General features: G+C 34.8%; 1 protein-coding gene across 5 annotated transcripts in view; it reads left to right on the top strand.

Annotated features, from left to right (window-relative positions):
* Positions 1-19,770, top strand: part of MSRB3 (methionine sulfoxide reductase B3) — a 226,249-nt gene that overhangs the window by 38,918 nt on the left and 167,561 nt on the right. For all 5 annotated transcript variants that reach the window (XM_045553428.1, XM_045553427.1, XM_045553432.1 and 2 more), the window contains 2 exons: positions 8,118-8,226; positions 9,835-9,912. In XM_045553428.1, coding sequence (XP_045409384.1) covers positions 8,118-8,226; positions 9,835-9,912 — 187 coding nt within the window. The remainder of the gene's footprint in view (positions 1-8,117; positions 8,227-9,834; positions 9,913-19,770) is intronic.

Genomic DNA, 19,770 nt, shown 5'->3' with positions numbered 1-19,770 from the left:
GGGTGGTTACCCCTCATTTCCCTAGCAGGCTGTGCTCCCCAAGGGGGAGGGGGAGAATGGGGGAGAGAGCTATTTTTTTGCAAATCTTTTTGATTGCATGTGAAATGTAGAATGGAAATGAGCTGTCTGTTTTTAATTTTTTTTTCTGTGAAGGCTATGATGTTCTAGTGAAGACCCATACAGGAAAAAAAAAAAATTAAAAACAGGGAACTCCAAGTTTGTCAGACATTTCACATGCAATCAGATAGAATTGAAGTTAAGTGACTTTCTCTTCCACTGTTGTCACTTGATGATGGCAGTGCCTTTAAAAATTCTCTTTTTACTCATATGCTTTGTAAGCAAGAAAATGCTTTTTGGATCGAGACATGTTTTAAATATTTCACTAAACTGTAGGCTTTATGGTCCACATTAACACAAAAATCATTGCTCTCAGTATTTGCATTAAATTTTGAAGAGTTGATAAAGTACTCTTTAGTTTTTTATGGTGCTTAAAGAATGCTGATAAAGTGACTACTACACATGAATTCAACAACTAAAAATTTATAACACGAGTAAAAGATAGAAATGTAAAATGTGGCTTTCTATCTTACAGTCATTCAAGTGAATTATTAATGCATGTTTCATCAGGATGTATGTAGTGGTAAACCTCTCTGTTGTTTCCTATGAAGAAAGTCATGTCACAAATGAGATTTTACTATTAAGGATAGAATTTTAAATCATATTAATAAACTTTTGATACTGTGGGAAATAAATTTACTCCCCTTAACTTAGAGTAAGAAAGTTGTTTGCACATTTTTTCCCTTAATTTTAAAACTGCCTTATTTCTCAGCCATCCAATTTCTCCTTTTTCAAATCTGATCTACATTTTATTTTGCTTGGTTTTGCTTTGTTAAATTAGCTGATCCTGTTTACATGAAAGACTCGACATACCTTTCATCAGGCTAGGAGACTTACCATCTTGACTCCTACACATTTGATCACACTACATCTGTCAGGTTATCTAGATGGAGTTCTCTTCCCTGTTTGGATCTTTCTCTGGCACTCTGCCCCTGTAGATGCTGTTGCTATTAATTGAGTTTTCTATATTCCAGTCTAGCTTGGCAAAGTTTAAAAGTGTTAATGTTGTCTTTGATAACTCTCTTTACACAAAACTTTGCACATACTTTTATTATTATATAAGGCTCCACATTGCATCGATTATTTGTCTTATCTTTCCTGCTAGAATATGTGCTCTCCTCAGGCAGGAACATTAACGTATTTATTTTTAACTTTCTAGTACTCATCGCAGTTCTTGATTCACTATAGATGTTTAATAAATAACTGTAGAAAATATGAATAATTATCAAGCTATCTTCAAAGAATTTACCATGTGTTTGGGAAAAAGCAGAAACAACTGAAGATGTTTGAAAATAATTGCCCAGTACTATATTTGCCTATGTAAATAGTACCTTGCAGAATAGATACCCTAGTACTAAGGGTGTTGGTAGGGGTGACCTTATCAGAGCATGTAGATTTGGAAGGAAAACTTGCTTGACAATGTCTTCTGAGTTTATCTATTCAAACTTTCAGTACGGAAACCAGAAGACCAATTTTATCATTCAACTATGCACCACTAAAACATATGGTCTTGTTTAATTTAAGAAGTTTATAATGGTCATGTCATCAGTGGCATGCTTATAAGTCCATTGATGTTAATTAGAACTCTGTGCATACATCAGTTGAATATAACTGAAACTGATCTGTAGAATTGTCTTACATGAAGTAAAAGAAAAATAGCAAGAAGGCATGAAATGTGATTATTTTTATGGCAAATAAAGAGGTGATTTTTCTCACATATAAAAAACAAAAATTCTTTTCCCTAAAAAGAAACAATTGTCTGTTTTCTGACTCCCAAGACTCATAGGTTTGTGTGTGTGTATTTGTGTATATGTGTGTTATATTCAGGACTTGAAGACCAGATAAAATGAAACTGACCCTAACTGTAAAAATTAAGAATGTTTTAAAAAAAATGGAAACCAAGTTGAGGTACTAATTATATACTTTCTTTGGTTATGGATGCTCCTTGCCATGGCCTATAGGATTACTTTGAAGGGGAGAGTTAACTGAAGTATTCAGAAGGGTAAAAGCATTGTTTGGTCAAAGGGGTTTTGTTCTATAGACTCATCCAAAATTTATTACCAGAAACATCTATTGAGTATCTTCTTACACATGACTCCAGGTTGAGAATGATGATCTGGAGTCACAAAAGGATGCCATTAAGTAGACAAAGCAAATTAGTAGAGGCTGCATTCTGATTGTATATTCAAAGTTCAGCCAGAAAAATATTCTCTGAGAGCTTTTTGAGTTTAGCCCTTTGCTAAAAGGCTATTCGTTAGGATTTCTCTTGGAAGTAAAAAAGATAATGCTAGACATTGTCTGTATTAAGATTCGTAGTTGTAAATTTCCTGGTTTAAAAGCATATGCTTTACATGTGTAAATTGTTGTTTACCTATCTATTCATATTCAGGCTTTAATAGTTGCACTGAAGTTACTTGTCTGTCTCTGCGACTGGAATATGAATTTAGTGTTTCCCTCTCTTACATTGACCATTTCTTCTGTGTGTTTGGAAAGCTTTTCCTCCAGATATCAGCATGGCCAACTTCCTGTCCTCCTTCAGAGCTTTGTTCAGATGTCACCTCAGTGAAGCCTACTTTGAACACCCTATTTAAGATTGTAATCTTTATTTCTCATATTCCCAATTCCTCCACTTTTGCTTTTTTCCTTTCTGCATATTTACCACCTTCTAAGAGACCATATAATTTACTTAATTATTTTCATTATGTTTTATCTTCCCCTACCCCTGTTGGAATGGGAGCTCCATGAATATAGGGTCTTTATTTTGTTCTTTGGTATGTCCTAAGTACTTGGAGAAATGCCAGCATATGATAGGTACTCAATAAATAATTATTGAATTCATGAATATATGTTACTTAGCATAGTATCTGGTACTCTGTAAACACTCAACATTTTTGATGACTTAAAAAAAGGTAAGAAAAAATCTTGGATCAGTGGTCCTCAAAGTAAGCCCTGCAGCCCTAATTTTGTGGATATCAGAGGACTAAAGCAAAAGTGTCCTGACATTTTAGATTGTATGTTAATCTCAGGGATGTTTTTCCTATATATGTCTACTTTGAGAGAAAAATGAGAATTGATAATGCTTTTACAAGCATGGAACTTTTCTTCCCCCTGTGCTTTGCAGTTTTTTCTTAAAGCCTTTATTGAATTACTAGAATGCAAACAAATACAAAAAATGATGGATTATGGTATATATTTTACATTTTATTCTAAAAATGAACTAGATTTGGCTTTTATAAATGCCCAATTATTTAGAAATTCTAACACTATTATGCCTGGAATAAAAATTTGCTCAATTTTCCAATGACAGAGTAGGAACTAACAAAATTTATAGTGAAAAATAAAGTATTTCATCTTTAAATATAGCAGCACGATATTTCAACGTGAACTTTACTGTTTTAACCTAGTAAACCCAAAGCAAAACAAGATATTCTTATCTCTTACTCATTTATTATCTTGGGAATATATTTAATAGTTTCATTTTTTTCTGATCCTAGAACCAAAATTAAAGTTATAGGATCTTTAGGTTTTGTTTTGTTTTGATTTTTCACACCGAAATATAAAATTTATGACTTAAAAGTGCTCTGAGATTTAGGTAACAGATCTGATTTACTTCTTAACCGGAAGTTAAAAAGCCTTTCAACATTTTATAGACTTCATGAAAATCTCGTATGAAACTTGTCACTGACTCTGTTGAAGGAAGGAATACAGGGGAAGCAGACATTGGCTAATTAGACAAACGTATTTAACTTTTCTGGATGTACTGAGATGATTGTTACTTTTTCCCCATATTATCTTAAGTGGTTAGTGATGGTTTTTAAGTTTAAAGTTATTGTATAATTTGAGAAAAAAGCTGCAACATAATTTTTCCTGACAGAGAGTATAATGATTATGGATTTTGCAGTCAAACAGCTCTGGATTTGAGTTGCTATGTTTGCTATTTGTCCTTAGTGAGTTATGTTAAAACCTTTCCTAGCCTCAGTTTCTGTATCTGTAAAATGGGCATGACAACTACTTTCTAGAATTACAGAGAAGATTAAATGTGTTTATGTGAAAGTGCCTGGAAATGTGCTAACCTCAAATTTTAATTTTATTTTCGTCCTTCACTTCCTATTTTAATCATTTTTAAAAGATAACTTGTGAGGAAAATACTATTCTGAGGGAATTTTTATAGAAAAATAATTACCGATAAACTATTGCAGCGCAGTGAAATAACTGACCTGGCTACCTTTTAAAATACAGTTTTAACTTCAGAATTCACTATAATCCATATGGTAATGTGATATTGCATTTATTCAGACAGTTTGATAAGTGCTAATGTTTGTGGTCCTTACAGAAGATCTGTGAGGGTGGCAACACATGGAGAAGTTGACTTGTCTAAGGTCACATGGCTGAGAAGGAGGCAGAACTAGAAAGTGAACTCTTGCTGGAAGTTTATTTCTACTTACAGCAGGAGCTTCACATGGGCTCAAAACAATACTGAACTTGAGACAACGACATGAAACAAGCCTCAATATAAAAAGAGACTTTGGACATATTTCATTAAATAAAATCCTTGGATTGAGTTCAAGGTGGATCTGATCTATACTAAAGTTACTCTGTAGGTAATGATGTTATGATTAGACACCAAAATGGCAATATTATCCCCTCAGACATATTTGTGTTGCATGTGTGGACACAAACACTCACTTGTGCCTTTAAAGTACACTATTAAACATTTAAATAAAGGGAAAAAAATCTTTCCCTGACATACTTCTAAGCCAATTTAGGGGTCATTGAACAGATGACATATAATACTAATATTAAATTACCCTGTGTAATAAGAAAATTACAGTACCTAAGTGAAGATAGTGAAGGGAAACCATCCAATGAATTGCTCTAGAATTTCAAAATAAAATGATTTCTTTAAAATTAACAGTGGCACCGTATCACTTTAGAAAAGTGAGTCTGATAGAAGGGAAATCAGAGACAAAAATGGGCTTTTCTATGTTTATGTGTGCCAATTTTTTGTTCTGATGATAGAAGAGCTGATGTAATAGTATGGCTTTCAGTTGTCTGAAACATGTTATTATGAAACTGTGTGGCAAGACATTTATTAAAACCTAACTTCTCATTGAGTTGTTTAATATAAAATCACAATAGTTGTTTCTAGTCTACATATATTTCCTTTTGCTATTAGGTGTACTTTAAAAGCCTAATTATTTTGAGAACTAGCATGACCAAAGAATAAAAATTTACAAAGTTTGACAACTTTAAATAATCACTAGCATTTCTTAAAGAACAAATTTCACTTACAGTTAGGAAACAATATTTATATTTAAGGTTGAAAAGCCAGGATGTAGAAAAATTTTGCTAATTTGGAAGATGACCTTTAAGTGCACCAAAACCAAATAATTTGTAGGCTATGACATAGGGCACATTCCTACAAAATTTGTGTGAATACTGCTTTAGTGGTTCTTGAAAGACAAACAAAGAAAGCTGGAATGAAATCTTTATTCCCCTCCCAAATAAGACGGAGACTAACAAAGGAGTACAGCAGCACTCTTTGTCAAAGCTTGCCATTAAAACGAGGTCTCTGTAGCACAGTTAATGAGATGTTTCATAGTGGAAAACAATCTGTTTTTAAGAATGTTTAGATCAAAAGTAATTTCTAATCTATGAAATAAAGTCTCTTCAATACCCTTCATTCACTAGTAAAGCTTTTATGTTTGTATTATTTACTTCAATCAGATGTTTTCAATTTTACCTTTTTTCCTTGTACAAATACTTGACATGGTTCATCAATACTGACCAACAGTTTTATTCTTTTTCTTCAGAAAAGAGATTTTTGAGAGAGGGAGAATAAAAAAGAGAGAAACATCTTTGCCTAAATGATTTGCAAGCATCTGTGCTTTAAGCTACTTTTTATGAACACTCCTTAGTAAATGACTCAAGGTAAAAAAGCAGAAAAGCATCCAATGTTAGGAAATTGCAATCCAATACCATGTAATTTAAACCTGCAGTTGCTTCTCTTGGACTAAATGACATACAGATGGGTAGCTTAGTTCTCTCAACTTTGGGAACACAATTGGTCTTTTTGTATGAATGAACATATATTAACAAAAATATTTTGGACAGAATTGTTTAATTCTAATTGTACAGATTTTAATTATCTATGCCATTAGAAAGAATGATTTTAACCAAGATATTTTGTTGTGTTAAGTTTGCAGTTAATGACTTTTTTTTGACAAAATTAATGAAAATACAACCCTTCCAACAAATAAATGAATAAAAACAAAATGATACCTTTTAAGAAGTTTGTACTGAATTGAGCAGAAACTCATCTATCATAGTCAACTGATTATTTAAGAAGGAGCCATTCTGCATTCAAGCTATTGAAATGGATTGTTCTGACAGGACAAACATTTCTCAGGGAGACATTTCTATCTACCCCTAACATAACAAAAATAGAAATAGTGGGTATTGGGATAAAGCCTAGTGTAATATGGAGTCCAATGAGATGAGAGGTGAACACGCCATTGGTGTCATGCCAGCTGTTCCTGTGGGTTTTTCCGGGCCAGGGAAGGGCCAAGGGACTTGCGGAAGGTCAGCAGAGGTGCTGTTTGACAACCTGCAGGTCTACTCCAAGGTGTACCCTTCTGTTCGGCTCTGGCTTGGTCTTTCTGCCTCCGTATTCTCTTATGGAGAGTCAACTACTCTATCTTGGTGGCCCTGATTCTGGAAGCCGATATCTTTTTTCAATTCCACAGAGTAACTGGTTGGTTAATTTTCTCCTAGTTTAATTTCAGTGATCTCACATACTGTGACATTAGGTACCTTGAAAGTAAAAGAAGTAGACAGCATTTCCACTACTAGATCATATTTTCTTATATTTCAAAAGGAGTTGAATTTAATATTTAGGAAACTAAGCAAGCTTTCTTTTAGTAACTTCAAAACATGGTAAGAAGTCTTTACATTTAGGACCATCTGCAAGCTTCTTTCTCACTGTGATGGATGGCAAAGAAAAGCAATTTTACTGCAGTGAGTAATGGCTGCCCTGTCCTGGGGTTATATTTCTTTTCAATCATTTGTGCAGGTAAAATAAAATCCTACATATAAACAGGTGTTGTCTGAACATTTTACTGCAGTCTGTATAGGCTGAAATAAAAGCTGCCATTGTTACTAGAATCATATTAAAATTATTTCACCATTCAGGTACACTTAATCAGTGAAGTCTTCCTAGATACACTTTGCAAAAAGAAAATGTAGGTCTTTAAATAAAATCACATTCACTTTTCCTTTTTTCTTTATCTTTCTCCTTTTCTATTTTTCTTACTCTTTCTTTGGAACTTGTTGACTCTGCATTAGTGTAAATGTCTTCAGTAGTTTGTTGAAAATTTCTTGCTGCCTGTTTAACATGGTAGGATACAGTCTTTAAAGAGACATTTATTTGTAAGGACTATGCAGACCCTAGTGACATGTCTGACAGAATCACAGAGAACAGCAATTCCCGGTAATAGAAAAATACATCTTTAGGGCTCAAAAAAAAAAAAGGATGATAGTTAAATCATGGAAATTAAATGACAGTGGTTTCAAGCTATTCTATCAAGTTGCAAAATTATTGGAGAGTTATGGTTTAACTTAATATGCCCATCATCTTATATATACAGTGTAAATGCTTGTGAATAGACTTATGCTTTTGAATTCATTTGAGAAAAAAGGGGTTTCAGAGTATTGGGAGACATGAAGGATGTATCTTGTGAATGTTTATCACATGCTGGAAACTTTGCCTATAGCACATTGTCACTGTTCCAATGCTATCACCTGAATCTTAAGAAACATTCCTTTTAAACTCTGAGAAATAATCAGCTGCAGTTCAGGTAAGCTAAGCTTTTCTAGTGCATTAGGGACTGGTCTGGTCATTGACAAGTGACTGCAGAAGCTGTGTTGTGGCGGCCAGCCAAAGCAATTATTTAGGATTCAAGCTAAAAAGCCTCCTTCTCCCATATCCTCTCTCTTTCCAGGGTCATGTAGGGATAAAAAGAACTGTAAGGTGGTCTTTTCCCAGCAGGAACTGAGGAAGCGGCTAACACCCCTGCAGTACCATGTCACTCAGGAGAAAGGAACCGAAAGGTAAGGTGAGCTGTAATAAAAAGGCATTAAGCAAGAGCTAGTTTTCTTCTCCCACTGCCTGCCTCCACTGAATCCTCTTCCTTGCCAATTAATTTTAAGAATTCTGCACTTATTTGCTAAAGTCTACAAATTAGTATCCTTGAAAAGGTTGAAAATGGTATTGTTTAGGTTAAGACTAAGTTTTATTTGTTCTTTCCTCCATTTAATGAACACTTCATATCTTATATAAAGTCACAAAGCTTTTGTTAAGGGCCTGTTTTCAGTTTACTACAAAATGTGTGGAAGTAATAGCGATTTAGGTACATTTTTTGGGAAGACATCACAGTAAGCAAAACCATGAGGGACGTGGCACTATGCCAGGATGCTGAAATTTTGAAGGTGGCCATTGTAAGTATAGACGTTTTGGCTGCAAAAAGAAGGTAGCATAATTTAGTTCCTTTCTACCCCACTCCAATTTCTTTTTGAAGCACATGTGGAGAAAGTATTTATTGGCTCATTTGTGGTTGGAATGTCAAAAATTTTCAATAACTGCCCTCACATGGCTTTGGTCCTTGGAAGTTCGCCCTAAGTCCTGAAAAAAGAGTTTGTTCACTTCCAAGACTGTTTTTAGTGAATAAAGTCTCTCTCAGCTGATTCCAACTCAAAGGTAAATTGCCAAGGTCCAATGATTTTGTTGTCTAATTTATACCATGGAGCTTGGCATTAGGCCGTAACTTACCTCTGATCCAAATTTATTAATGATGTAACTTCTTGTTTTCATTCATGAACTGAAAGAGCTCTCTACCACACATGGGATCCTTGTTAATAGGCAGCTCTCTCTTCCTGTCACAGTATCTACTGTTTACTGAATTTACCAAATGTTGAATCGCTGACAAAGTCCACCCTCACCATACAGCAAGTTAGCAGTGGACTTCAGTTTCAGCTCAGGAGAACTTCTATCCATCCTGTTGTGTACACGACTAGCAAAATGATTTAATGCACACAAACAACCAGAGATTAGGTCATTCTTAAAAATTCTGTTTATAAAAAAATTGGACCTCATAAAGAGGGTGAAAGGATAATAAAAACAAGCTGCAGAGCACATAGACTTTTTGTTGGGCTAGCACAGCTGATTTGTATTAGCTGAATGACCTCCTAGCCTTTAAGATTGTTAACTTAGAAAAATATTCCCTTAAAGCTGCAATATTCCTTTTCAAACCAAAAAATAAGACTCCTTCCACTTGAAGACTTGGGCCCTTCTGAATTTTCTGGTATACACGCTTGGACACTGTAAAGTAGCAGAAATCTTGTGTAATAATGTTCTTTCTGTGAATCTAAACTACAGGATTTTTTTTTTAAATAGGAAAAATTTTTTTCTAAGCATTACATAACTAGATGGTGTGATTTTTTTTTTAATTTAACCTGCACTAGTTTGGAGTAGTTATATGCACATTTTATTATAGATTCGAAATATATTAGTATTGTTCAGATTTCCATATGTTTGGTCTGTTCTCATTTTAGTACAAAAAACCCTTGAAAGATTTATTGGAGAGATATATTTTAAGAAATATTTTCTATAAGAAATAGTGCTAACTTTAATTTTTTAATGGTCTGTTTATTGTTTATCAGTGCCTTTGAAGGAGAATATACACATCACAAAGATCCTGGAATATATAAATGTGTTGTTTGTGGAACTCCATTGTTCAAGTAAGTATGTTGAAAACCTGTATGGATATATTGCAACAAACTAGTTATTGCTTTTTCATCTTAGGATCTTTCCATTACTGAATTTTCTTGTTTTTTGTTTTTTTTTTTCTATTTCTATTTACCACCCACAAAACAAAAGTAATTAATGCTTTCATGGAAAATTACCAGTGTGACAGACTGGCTGATTTTGCACACTTGGATCTTTAAAATACCCAACGTTAACTTGTTCATTCCAATAATCATGGTGCTGCTTAGAAGAGCTATAAAAGAGATTTTGGCAAGCATAGAAATGTTTATGTATTTATTGATTTTTCTGTCTTCAAGAGATGGCCCTAAATGTGTTTATTGGACCATAATGAAAAGTTCCTCATGTACATCCTACAGATTGAATAATATCCACCAAGTAGATTGATCATACTTCTGCAGTGGAGGGAAATATCTGTATTGAAAGTAACAAAATTATGTAATATTAAGTTAACAGTTTTTGCATTAATCCAAAATCCTTATTTTAAAGATCCTAACAGTTTACCATAAAACAGGAAGCACACAGACTTTTTGACCATAATAATTAATTCAGACAGTATATTCTGGGGATTGTGAATCTTACTCATAAAAGGAGAATCTTTACCAAAAGTGTATTTATCTAGGTGAAGAAAAATCCTGGAAGTCATGTCCTTCCCATGAGTTGCTGATTTAGGGGAATAAAAGATAGAAACCTTAATTGAGAGTAAATATCATTTATTTAAAACATAATTACAGAGTTTCTTAGGTGAAATGAATAAACAAGAATTTGATTCTTGTAGCATGTAAAACACACTTAATGTCCCTCTATAAATGTTTCTCTTTTAAAACACTAGCATTTACAGATTTTCCAGAAATAACAGGAAGCAGTAGTTTCCTTGAAAAATTTTTAAAAAGTTTAAAACCTTCTTAAATTGCACAAACCTTATTGCACATTAATGTTGGTTGAAAATCTGTTCTGAATTCTTATGTATTTATTCTTCATGTTAAAAAACCGACCTTCAAATTGTCACCCATTTCCTCTCAGAAAACACACGTCCTCATATTTCAACACCTTTAGCTTGTGTCATAATAGTTGATATAACACTTAAGATAGTTGCTGAGCCATGTTAAACTTAATATCCCAAATGGTAAAAATTGGCCACATCCCCTTTGCTTTTTGTTACAGATTCTCCATCTCTTTCCCTATCATGTGATTCATTAAAGTATGGCATCTAAGGAAAACTTACTGTTTTAAATAAGAAACAGAACCACTGCAAATGAAGGATTTAACCCATGTGAGATTTTGAGTCACAAATCCTAAAAGCAAGACTCTTATCCAAACATAGGTACTGGTGGGAGTCAGGTTTCACATTTGATGTTATATTGCCTCTGTTTCCTTTAGCATTCTTGTAAGGAAAGCTTTTGTTTTCTAAATTTTTAAGGAATATGGTTTAATATTTTATTATACTATTGTTATATTATACTTTGTCTTTTTTTAATTGTTTGCTTCTTTTTACTTGGTTTCTTATCTATTTGGGGGAAAATTCCCTGCTCTGTCCTTCACTGGAGAATGTAGTGGCTCATTGGTCTAGTGCAGCTGTCTTCATACTGGAGAATGTGTGCCCTGGGGGTCCACAACAACTTTCCTGGGGCCACAGGGCATGGGCAGTTTTGAAGGAATCAATTTTCTGATCCTCAACTTTTGCGTGTACATTTTCCTGAAACTGGTGCATCTGAGAGGGTCTGTGGTCTACCATGTCTTCCTTCCCATCTCTTCTATCAAGATCACCCTTCTCCCACTTCACAAAGGGTGTCATACCTCTCATTCAGCCCAAATCCTAACTGTGATTCATTGCCCTGGGTTACAGTCTACAGGGCATCAAGCAAACTGACAGTTCAGGAATGCGTTACTTCTAGAGAGACCCTTGAAAGCAAGGCAAAAAAGTCTATTGAATATTGAAATAATATTTCATCGTGGCAAGGCTCCTGGCACGGCTCCTGGCACGGCTCAGTCTACCTCCCTGTCTGCTTATCTCTCTCTCCATCTGCTGCCTGGCCATCCATTCTCTGCCAGCCTCCTTAAGTGAGAGAGTGGCCATGAGAGCATGTATCAACATATCTATTCAAATGAAAAAAAATGAAATAAAAGTGTTTTATTTTGGACAGAGAATAAGTCTGATTTGGTTGATTGATTCCACAATGCTGACTGGCTTTGCAAATTACTTAATACTTTATATGGTAGACTTCATTCATTAAATGATCTAAATATGTAGCTCTAAGGTTTCGAAAGTATACATTTTAAGGATGTAGACAATTTACAGAACACCAGAAAATTAATATTTTGCAATTATTTAAATTTCTGATAAATTTTAGGTGTGAATTTCAAATATACGAGGAAGTATGTATCAGTCAGCATCCAATCAGGATACAGAAACCACACAGTATTTTGAATAGGAAAGTTTAATATAAAGAATTATGAACTGCAACAGAGGATTGTGGTAATGAAGGATTGGCTAGTAGGAAATGAAGAGAAAATTTTAAAGAATACAGGAATAGCAGATACGAGAAGCAGTCATGACCCCTAGGGCTGAGATGAAAAGCCCAAGGAAACCGCCCCCGCCTTTTCTCCAGGGCTGAGATCTTTGGAGAGGGCATGGCTGTAATCAGCAGTCCCCAAACTTTTTGGCACCAGGGACTGGTTTCATGGAAGACAGTTTTTCCATGGTTGGGGACCGCAGGCTGTAGCTACTAAATAGCAGAGAAGTCACTATAGTGTCATGATAGTGCAACTTGCTGGAAATCCAACCTCTGAAACTTTCCAGTAATCTGCCTTCTGGAATCTGCTGGAAATTTACCCTTTGGTGTGCTGGGGAAAGCTGTTTGCAGGAAGGGGTCTCTGTGGAGGCACTCTATTACCAAATCACCTGAGAGGAGTGCTAGGGGAAGCTGCTGGCTGCTAGGTGCTGCTCATCACTGTGCGTTGAAAGCAGCACCTGCACTGGAGACATGCTTGTGGGGCAGCAGCTGGGCATTTGGTAAACAGTGTATGCTTCCAAAGCTGGATACAGGAGAAGCTGCTCTGCAGGAACCAAGTGCTGGAGAAGCTGCCTATACGGAAGTTGTTGGGTGCAGGAGAATCCTACAGAACCTGGAGAACACTACAGAAGCCTGGCACTGGAGAAGCCGTCCACGCTGCAAGAGCCTGGAAGTGGAGAAGCTGTGTGTGCTGCAGGATCCAGAAGGGAAAGAAGCCACATGCTCTGGGGAAGCTTGTTAAGCAAGCATTCTGAAACCAGCAAGGAAAGACCTTTTCCCCCTGCAGTTTCTCTTGTGCCTGCTACTGGCAAAGTTTAGCATCATGCTAGCTGACAAGAAAATACATAAAGGGCCCAGCTTCAATTTGGCAGAGCAGACAAGGAAGATGGATTTAGAGGTGAAAGGCAACAACTTGGTAACTGGCACAAAATTTTTTTAGGGGTTCATGAGCAAAAGTTTGAAAAACACAAGTCTGATGAATTAATGGTGTCACTATCAGAGCCCTGTAGATAGTTGGTTTTATGCTTTAAAAACAAAGTGTAGGAAACAGTTGAGGGGTGTATGTGTGTCTGTAATATCTGTTAAGAGAGAAGGGAGTTAGGGGAGAAAGTCTGTGCAGAACAGATTAAATAGAAGTACAGTATGAGAAATAACAATGGGAGGGAAATAGATAAGAAGGAAGAAATAAGAAAAGTGCTGAATCTGAAAATATCTAATCATTAGTGGTGTGAAAAGTTGTTTCCCTAACTTCTATTAATATTTATGTTATCTTATTCACACTTATATATGTGTGTGTATGCACATATGTGCATAATCCTCTTCATTTACTTGGCTAATGTGTGTGTGCTTTACTTCCCTACAAAAAAGGCTATTCAATTATTCTCATTTCATTTTCAAACTTGTACTCTACTCTAAATACATTCCCTCTCTGAACAATATAGTGCTTTCTTACTGCTTACCAAGTACAAGAACCTCATTCACAGTCTTCTTATAAACCAAATGTGTAATTTATTCCATGGTTCACGTTTTCTTCACATTCGCAAATTTTACCAAGCTAGTTTATTTCTCATATAGTACTACTGACTTTCAGTTAGTAAATTAAATGACAGAAGCAAGAATGTTCTCTCCTCTGGTTACTTGAACTTTTAAAAATTTCCTAAAGTGAATTTATTGCACATCAGATAAGCCAGAGAAAGCACTGGCAGAATAATTTAATTCAGAAAGTATTTTGACCGTTTATGTTTTGCTCTGGCTAATACTTTGCTAGGTGTTGTGGAACAAACAAAATAAATTTATGAAATATTTTTTACTCAAGGTACTTATGGTTTTGTTGGCATAAGAAAAATATAACAATTATAAAATATGACAAAATAATGTTAGCATCTATCTGAATGTGCCTGGTTGAAATGCTTTTATGTTAAATAGGAAGGATTATGCCTATCTCAAAGTCAAGCAAAGTTTCATGGAGGAGATGAGACCACACTTTACCAGGCAGAGAGAAGGGTTCAGTTTTTTCCAGGTGGAGGATGCCTGGTAGAGAATGCCATGTGAGAAGAGGAATTAGAGATGGGATAAAAAATGAATTTTTCAAGGAAATAGTTAGGAGACTGGTCCAATAGGAGCAGGGAGGTGGGTTATGTTGGGAGTACTGGGAGATATGGTTGGGGGTGTATAGGGGACCAATTAAGGAAGTACTTGGATACCAGAGAAGACATCTAAATCCTTACTTGAAATCCTTTAGGCCTTGGAATCTTTTCCTCCAAGAAGCCCTATGTGATCCTTCCAGAGTGAACTTTCGTGTTCCTCAACTCTGCTCCGTAGCACCTTGTATACACTTCCATCATTGCGATTTCTACTTTGTTTTGTAATTATCTGTTTATATACTTATTGCCCTCTGGGAAGTGAATTTCACCATGGCAAGGATATACCTTAGTCATATTTATGTCTTTAGCCTCTGGCATAAAGTAATCATTAAATATTTATTTGTTGATCACATGCATGTCTGAACTTTGTTGGATAGACTGTGGAGAAATTTTGAATAACAGCAAGAAGAAAATGTGAAGTAAGCCGTAACAGTGCACAAGGTAGATTTCTGAGAGTGAAAAAAGAAAGGAAATGGAGATGTAACAGCCTCAACGGGAACTCTTTTTTTCTTGTTAGCTAATAACCTCAACATTATTCATGTGCAATCAGCTCCTGATAATTTTGTTTGAGACTTTGAAGAACCACATATTTTATAGTCTGTATTCATTTATTCAACAGGCCTTGCACTGAATAGCTCATTTTATATAGGTTCACTAATGATAATGATAATAATACTAGAACAATAGCTAACATTTATACAGTACTTATCATATGCCAGGCATGGTTCTAAGTACTTTATATATTAACTCCTTTAATCTTCATGATGGCACATTTTAGAGATCAGGAAACTGAGAGAAGATAAGTAACTTGTGAAGATCACAGAGCCAGTACACAAATGGATTTAGAAGAGTAACACTCAAACATTTTAAAAAGAAGAAAGTTAAAGAATTGTAGTAGAATGAAATTTTAATATTTTATTTTAGTTATCCTAGTCTAGTTATTTTGCTTAGCATCATTTGAGTAAATGAAACACACACGCACACATATCTCAATTGTTTGAAAAATCTGTCTGTCACAGTACTTAAGTAGAAAATTGAAGACCATCTTAATGTAGGAAGGGCTAAACCAAAAGTAACTAGATCCGTCATGATAGGTCATCAAGAAGAACTCAATTTTGAGCTTGTTGTTATCCTTAGGGAAGTCCTTTGGAACCCTGACAGGAAGATGGAGCCAATATTCAGAAGTCATCAGGCCATTTAACATCTGGGAAGTAGGGCAGCAGCTGGATTTATGGGCAGGATGTTAGTAATTGAAACTGGGAGGTCGTTTTATTTTCACTTAGTGATTCTCCATCACATTTTCTCAAGTAACTGTATTACAAAGTTTCACCATTTAAAAAATTAGAAAATTGAGGTCAACTGACATGAACTATCCTAAATGTCTTTCCTTCTATCTCAAAATTTCTTTGTATCTTCATCTTTATCAAAGAATCAGAACAGGTGCTGGCTAAAAGCAACTGGTGTAGCCTGTTGAATATCAGCCCAGATGTGTGGCCTCAGATTCATCACACGTAAAACGGGAAAAATACAACCAAACAAGTGAAAAAACTAAATGCAGATAAATGCCTAGTGTATGTCAGGTATTCAACAAGTGTTAAATACAAATGGGCTGACTAGTTTTTGGAAACATACCATACTATCACAGGAGCCTAACGATCTCCTTATAATGTGAGAAAGTACAGGCTTTATTAGAGTCTGTCTGTTAACAGTAGATATTAGCGTGATAAGTCATGGCTCCAGCTGTGTTGCTATTGCAAATGGCACTCTGCTGCAAAACTGTTCACACATGCTGCATTTCACATGAGCCTCCTGTGCAATTTTATTCTGGGCTACCAGAAAATTCAAGCCATTTTTCAGCTCTTTAAGAACATAAGCCCTTTCACTGAGGAAATTCCAGTCCATTGCCACACACAATTCATTCAACTATGCTACTCCATGTATGCTATTCCATTGAACACTAAAGGAGACTTTCAACATGAACTTTTCCTTCTGTAATACAGTCGTGTGTGTGTGTGTGTGTGTGTGTGTGTGTGTTTGTGTGTGTGCGCGCGTGTGCAGTGAGGGAAGATGTAACAGCAGGGTAAGCAGATAGAATTTTCCATTCTTCCTCGCTACTCACATCCCATCTCCTCAACCCTTTTAAATTCTGTCCATATGATATTTACTAATAAACCATGTCAGTCACTATAGAATTCTAGGGAGAGTAATATGAACTTAACTTCAAGCTTTCTTTTTATGTAACTCTAGCTGCAAATTGCTCATAGTTCCAGAGAATGTTTCTTAAGCTTTACCAAAGTACATTTAACTTGAATTTTAGAAGATTCGAATTGCCCTTTACCTCATTCTAAATCCTTTAAGAAACTATAATGAAACTGCTCCAAAATGAACTAGAGTTCTGAGTGGTGGCTTACTTAAAGTTTTGTTATATCTGAATAAGTAATATATTATTTTGAAGAGAATATAATATTGACTTTTCTCATCCCACTGACCCTTCCTGTCTTGTCCCCACATACAGTGATTTACAGAAAAAGTATTTGTAATAGAGCTAATTTTCTATCTTCAACTCATCTGAAAGCTTGGGACAAGACTACAGCTGGATTGGAAAAAAAGGAGTTCCTTGAGCTACTGGCAAAGATAGGGAGCAAAAAACACTGTTAAAGCATGATTTATTAAAAAAGCATAAATGCATAGCATAAAAATATAAACAATTCTGTTTGAGAAACTAGAAAACTATAGCAAGGCAAGATTTAACGTGTAACAATATGTGAAGATAATTAGAACTGCATTTTTCTTTTTTAAAGTTATATATACATACTGAAAAGAATTGAAACAATACCTACACGTAAAATTCCTAGATACCTGTAAGTGTGTATATGTGTGTGCGTGTGTATGTATGTGTGCTTTGGGGAGTGAAAAGTGAGGGAAGAGCAATCTTGCCTTGTATTACCTAAATCACAGTTCTTAATTCTTTTGTTAATTTTCCAAATGTAGATGGAAATGGATTACATTTATTTCAGTAAATTAGAATGGATAGTTAGAATAAACAGAAAAATGTAATAGGCAAAAGTTTTAACTCTAATTCATGTCAATTTATCTTATTTGAGTAAACATGAATCAGAAAATTAATAATTATTATTCTAGTTCACAGACTTTGAAATTATTTAAAGGCAGTTTCCTAAAAATAATGTACAAGTTTTAGCAAGTACTTCTGAGGAAATTCACCGAGCTTCTCTTTTTGTAAATGGACAATTCTTTTTTTGGAAAGTGGTTATTGATAGTTGAATAAATTTTAATTCAGATACATACAAGTCTTCGATGTGTCTTATACATGGATAAAGAATCCATCACATGGCATTGTCAAAGAAAGGTGCAGAAGCCATCCAGAGCCCCAGCTGGAAATGTACCGTTGTAAAGTTCCGGCACAAATTTGCTGCATGACCATAGTCGAGTGTTCTCTCTCCCTTTTCTCATCTCTTGAGAAAATGTTGAGAATAACATCACCTCTTTCTAACCCATGAGACTTCTGTATCAAATGAAAGAATTACAAAAACATGCTAGGAAAGGTATAAAGTGAATTTTGTAAAAAAAAAAGCTTTAAATAAATTTACATGTAATCTATGAACAGCATGCAAATTTAAAGTTCTCAAAATTAAGTCAGTATAGTTGGTTTTTTATTTCACCATTACTGCATGTTTTATAATATATTATTTGACCCAATGATCCATCTCATCCAAAATATTTTCAATTTCTGTTGAATAATTTAAAAATGTTTTAGTGTAGATTCTAAATTCCTCAAATGTGAGTTTGATGAGCAACTGAGAGTTCTAATACATCAGTCATTTACAAATCTCTCACCCCAACAAAACTGTAAACTTCTTGAGAGAATAGGCCATGATTTAGAATTTTTATAACCCCATCCCCACTCAGTGCAAGGGCATAGGATTTTGCATGTTCTAGATACTTAACTGTTTGTTAAATAAATACGATAGTTTAATTCTGATAAGTTAAGAATAACAACAGAATTAAATGATTCGAGTTGACACTAGAATTGTGGGTATAAATAGATACTTAGTTATGGATTTCCTCAATTATTATCCCCTACCACATTTTCCAGAGTGTTTTCTGTAAACTACCCATGGAACTTACTTTCAGTGGATGATTATTTCAACAATAGCATTGCTTGCAAAGTTGTACCTATCTCAGCTAAGAGGGAGATGACAATGTCTGTGGCTAGGACCTTTTACAAGGAAATATTGAATAGAGCAAAAAGTTAAAAAACAGTCATCCACCTAAAGCTATATCAAAAGATAAATTCATAGTCAAACATTTTTATAATTAAGTATAAGAAAAATTAAAAATAGTGGAACTAAATATTCAATGCAAAATGCTAGAAAAATAACAACAAAAAATAAGCTGGGATAAAATGCCCACCTTTTCCCTCCAGGCATTTGCCAATTCTCGGCATGAGAAAAAAGGTAAAGATTCCAAACGTTCTAGACAGAGACTACTACTAAGACGCAAAGATACCAGCAGAAAAGGATTTCTCAATCTCAGAGCTGTTAACATTGCGGGCTGGACAATTCCGTGTTATAAGGAGCTGCCCTGTACATTGTAGGATGTTAAGTAGCATCTCCGACTTCCCACTAGATGCCAGTTGCACCCTCCGCCCTCCTCCCTGGTTGTGACAAACAAAAATTCCTACAGACAATTTCAAATCTTCCCTGGGGGGCAAAATCGCCTCCAGGTGAGAACAACTGATACAATCAACAAAAAAATAAAGCTCTAACTCAAAAAAACATTAAATCAAGCTCTGATTTTTAGTGTTTGCTGATTTCTGTGGTGCAAATACTTCTATCATGGGCTATTTTGAACACAAATGTGACGTTACTGAATGTGGAGTTGGGAAAAGCTGTGTAGTAGCACTATTATATATAGTTTCTGTAATATTGATATAACAGTTGTAAATAACATAGATAGTTAAATTTAGTGACATAATTGGGAAGTGGTGAGTTTTGAGTATTTATTACCTTTGTTTTCAATATAACTTAATTATAAATTTATATAATTTATTTTCAATAATGGCTATGTTTAGAAACTAACTCAAAAAGTTTCTAAAATTTTAGCAATAGGTTCTCTCAAGCTTTAGCACACTACTGTAATGGGGACAAACCCAGGA

The sequence above is a fragment of the Lemur catta genome, chromosome 6 (genome assembly GCF_020740605.2).
Source record: "Lemur catta isolate mLemCat1 chromosome 6, mLemCat1.pri, whole genome shotgun sequence".
Classification (NCBI taxonomy): domain Eukaryota; kingdom Metazoa; phylum Chordata; class Mammalia; order Primates; family Lemuridae; genus Lemur; species Lemur catta.
The sequence above is the reverse complement of the archived record's forward strand: the minus strand, read 5'-3'. Positions and strand labels throughout refer to the sequence as shown.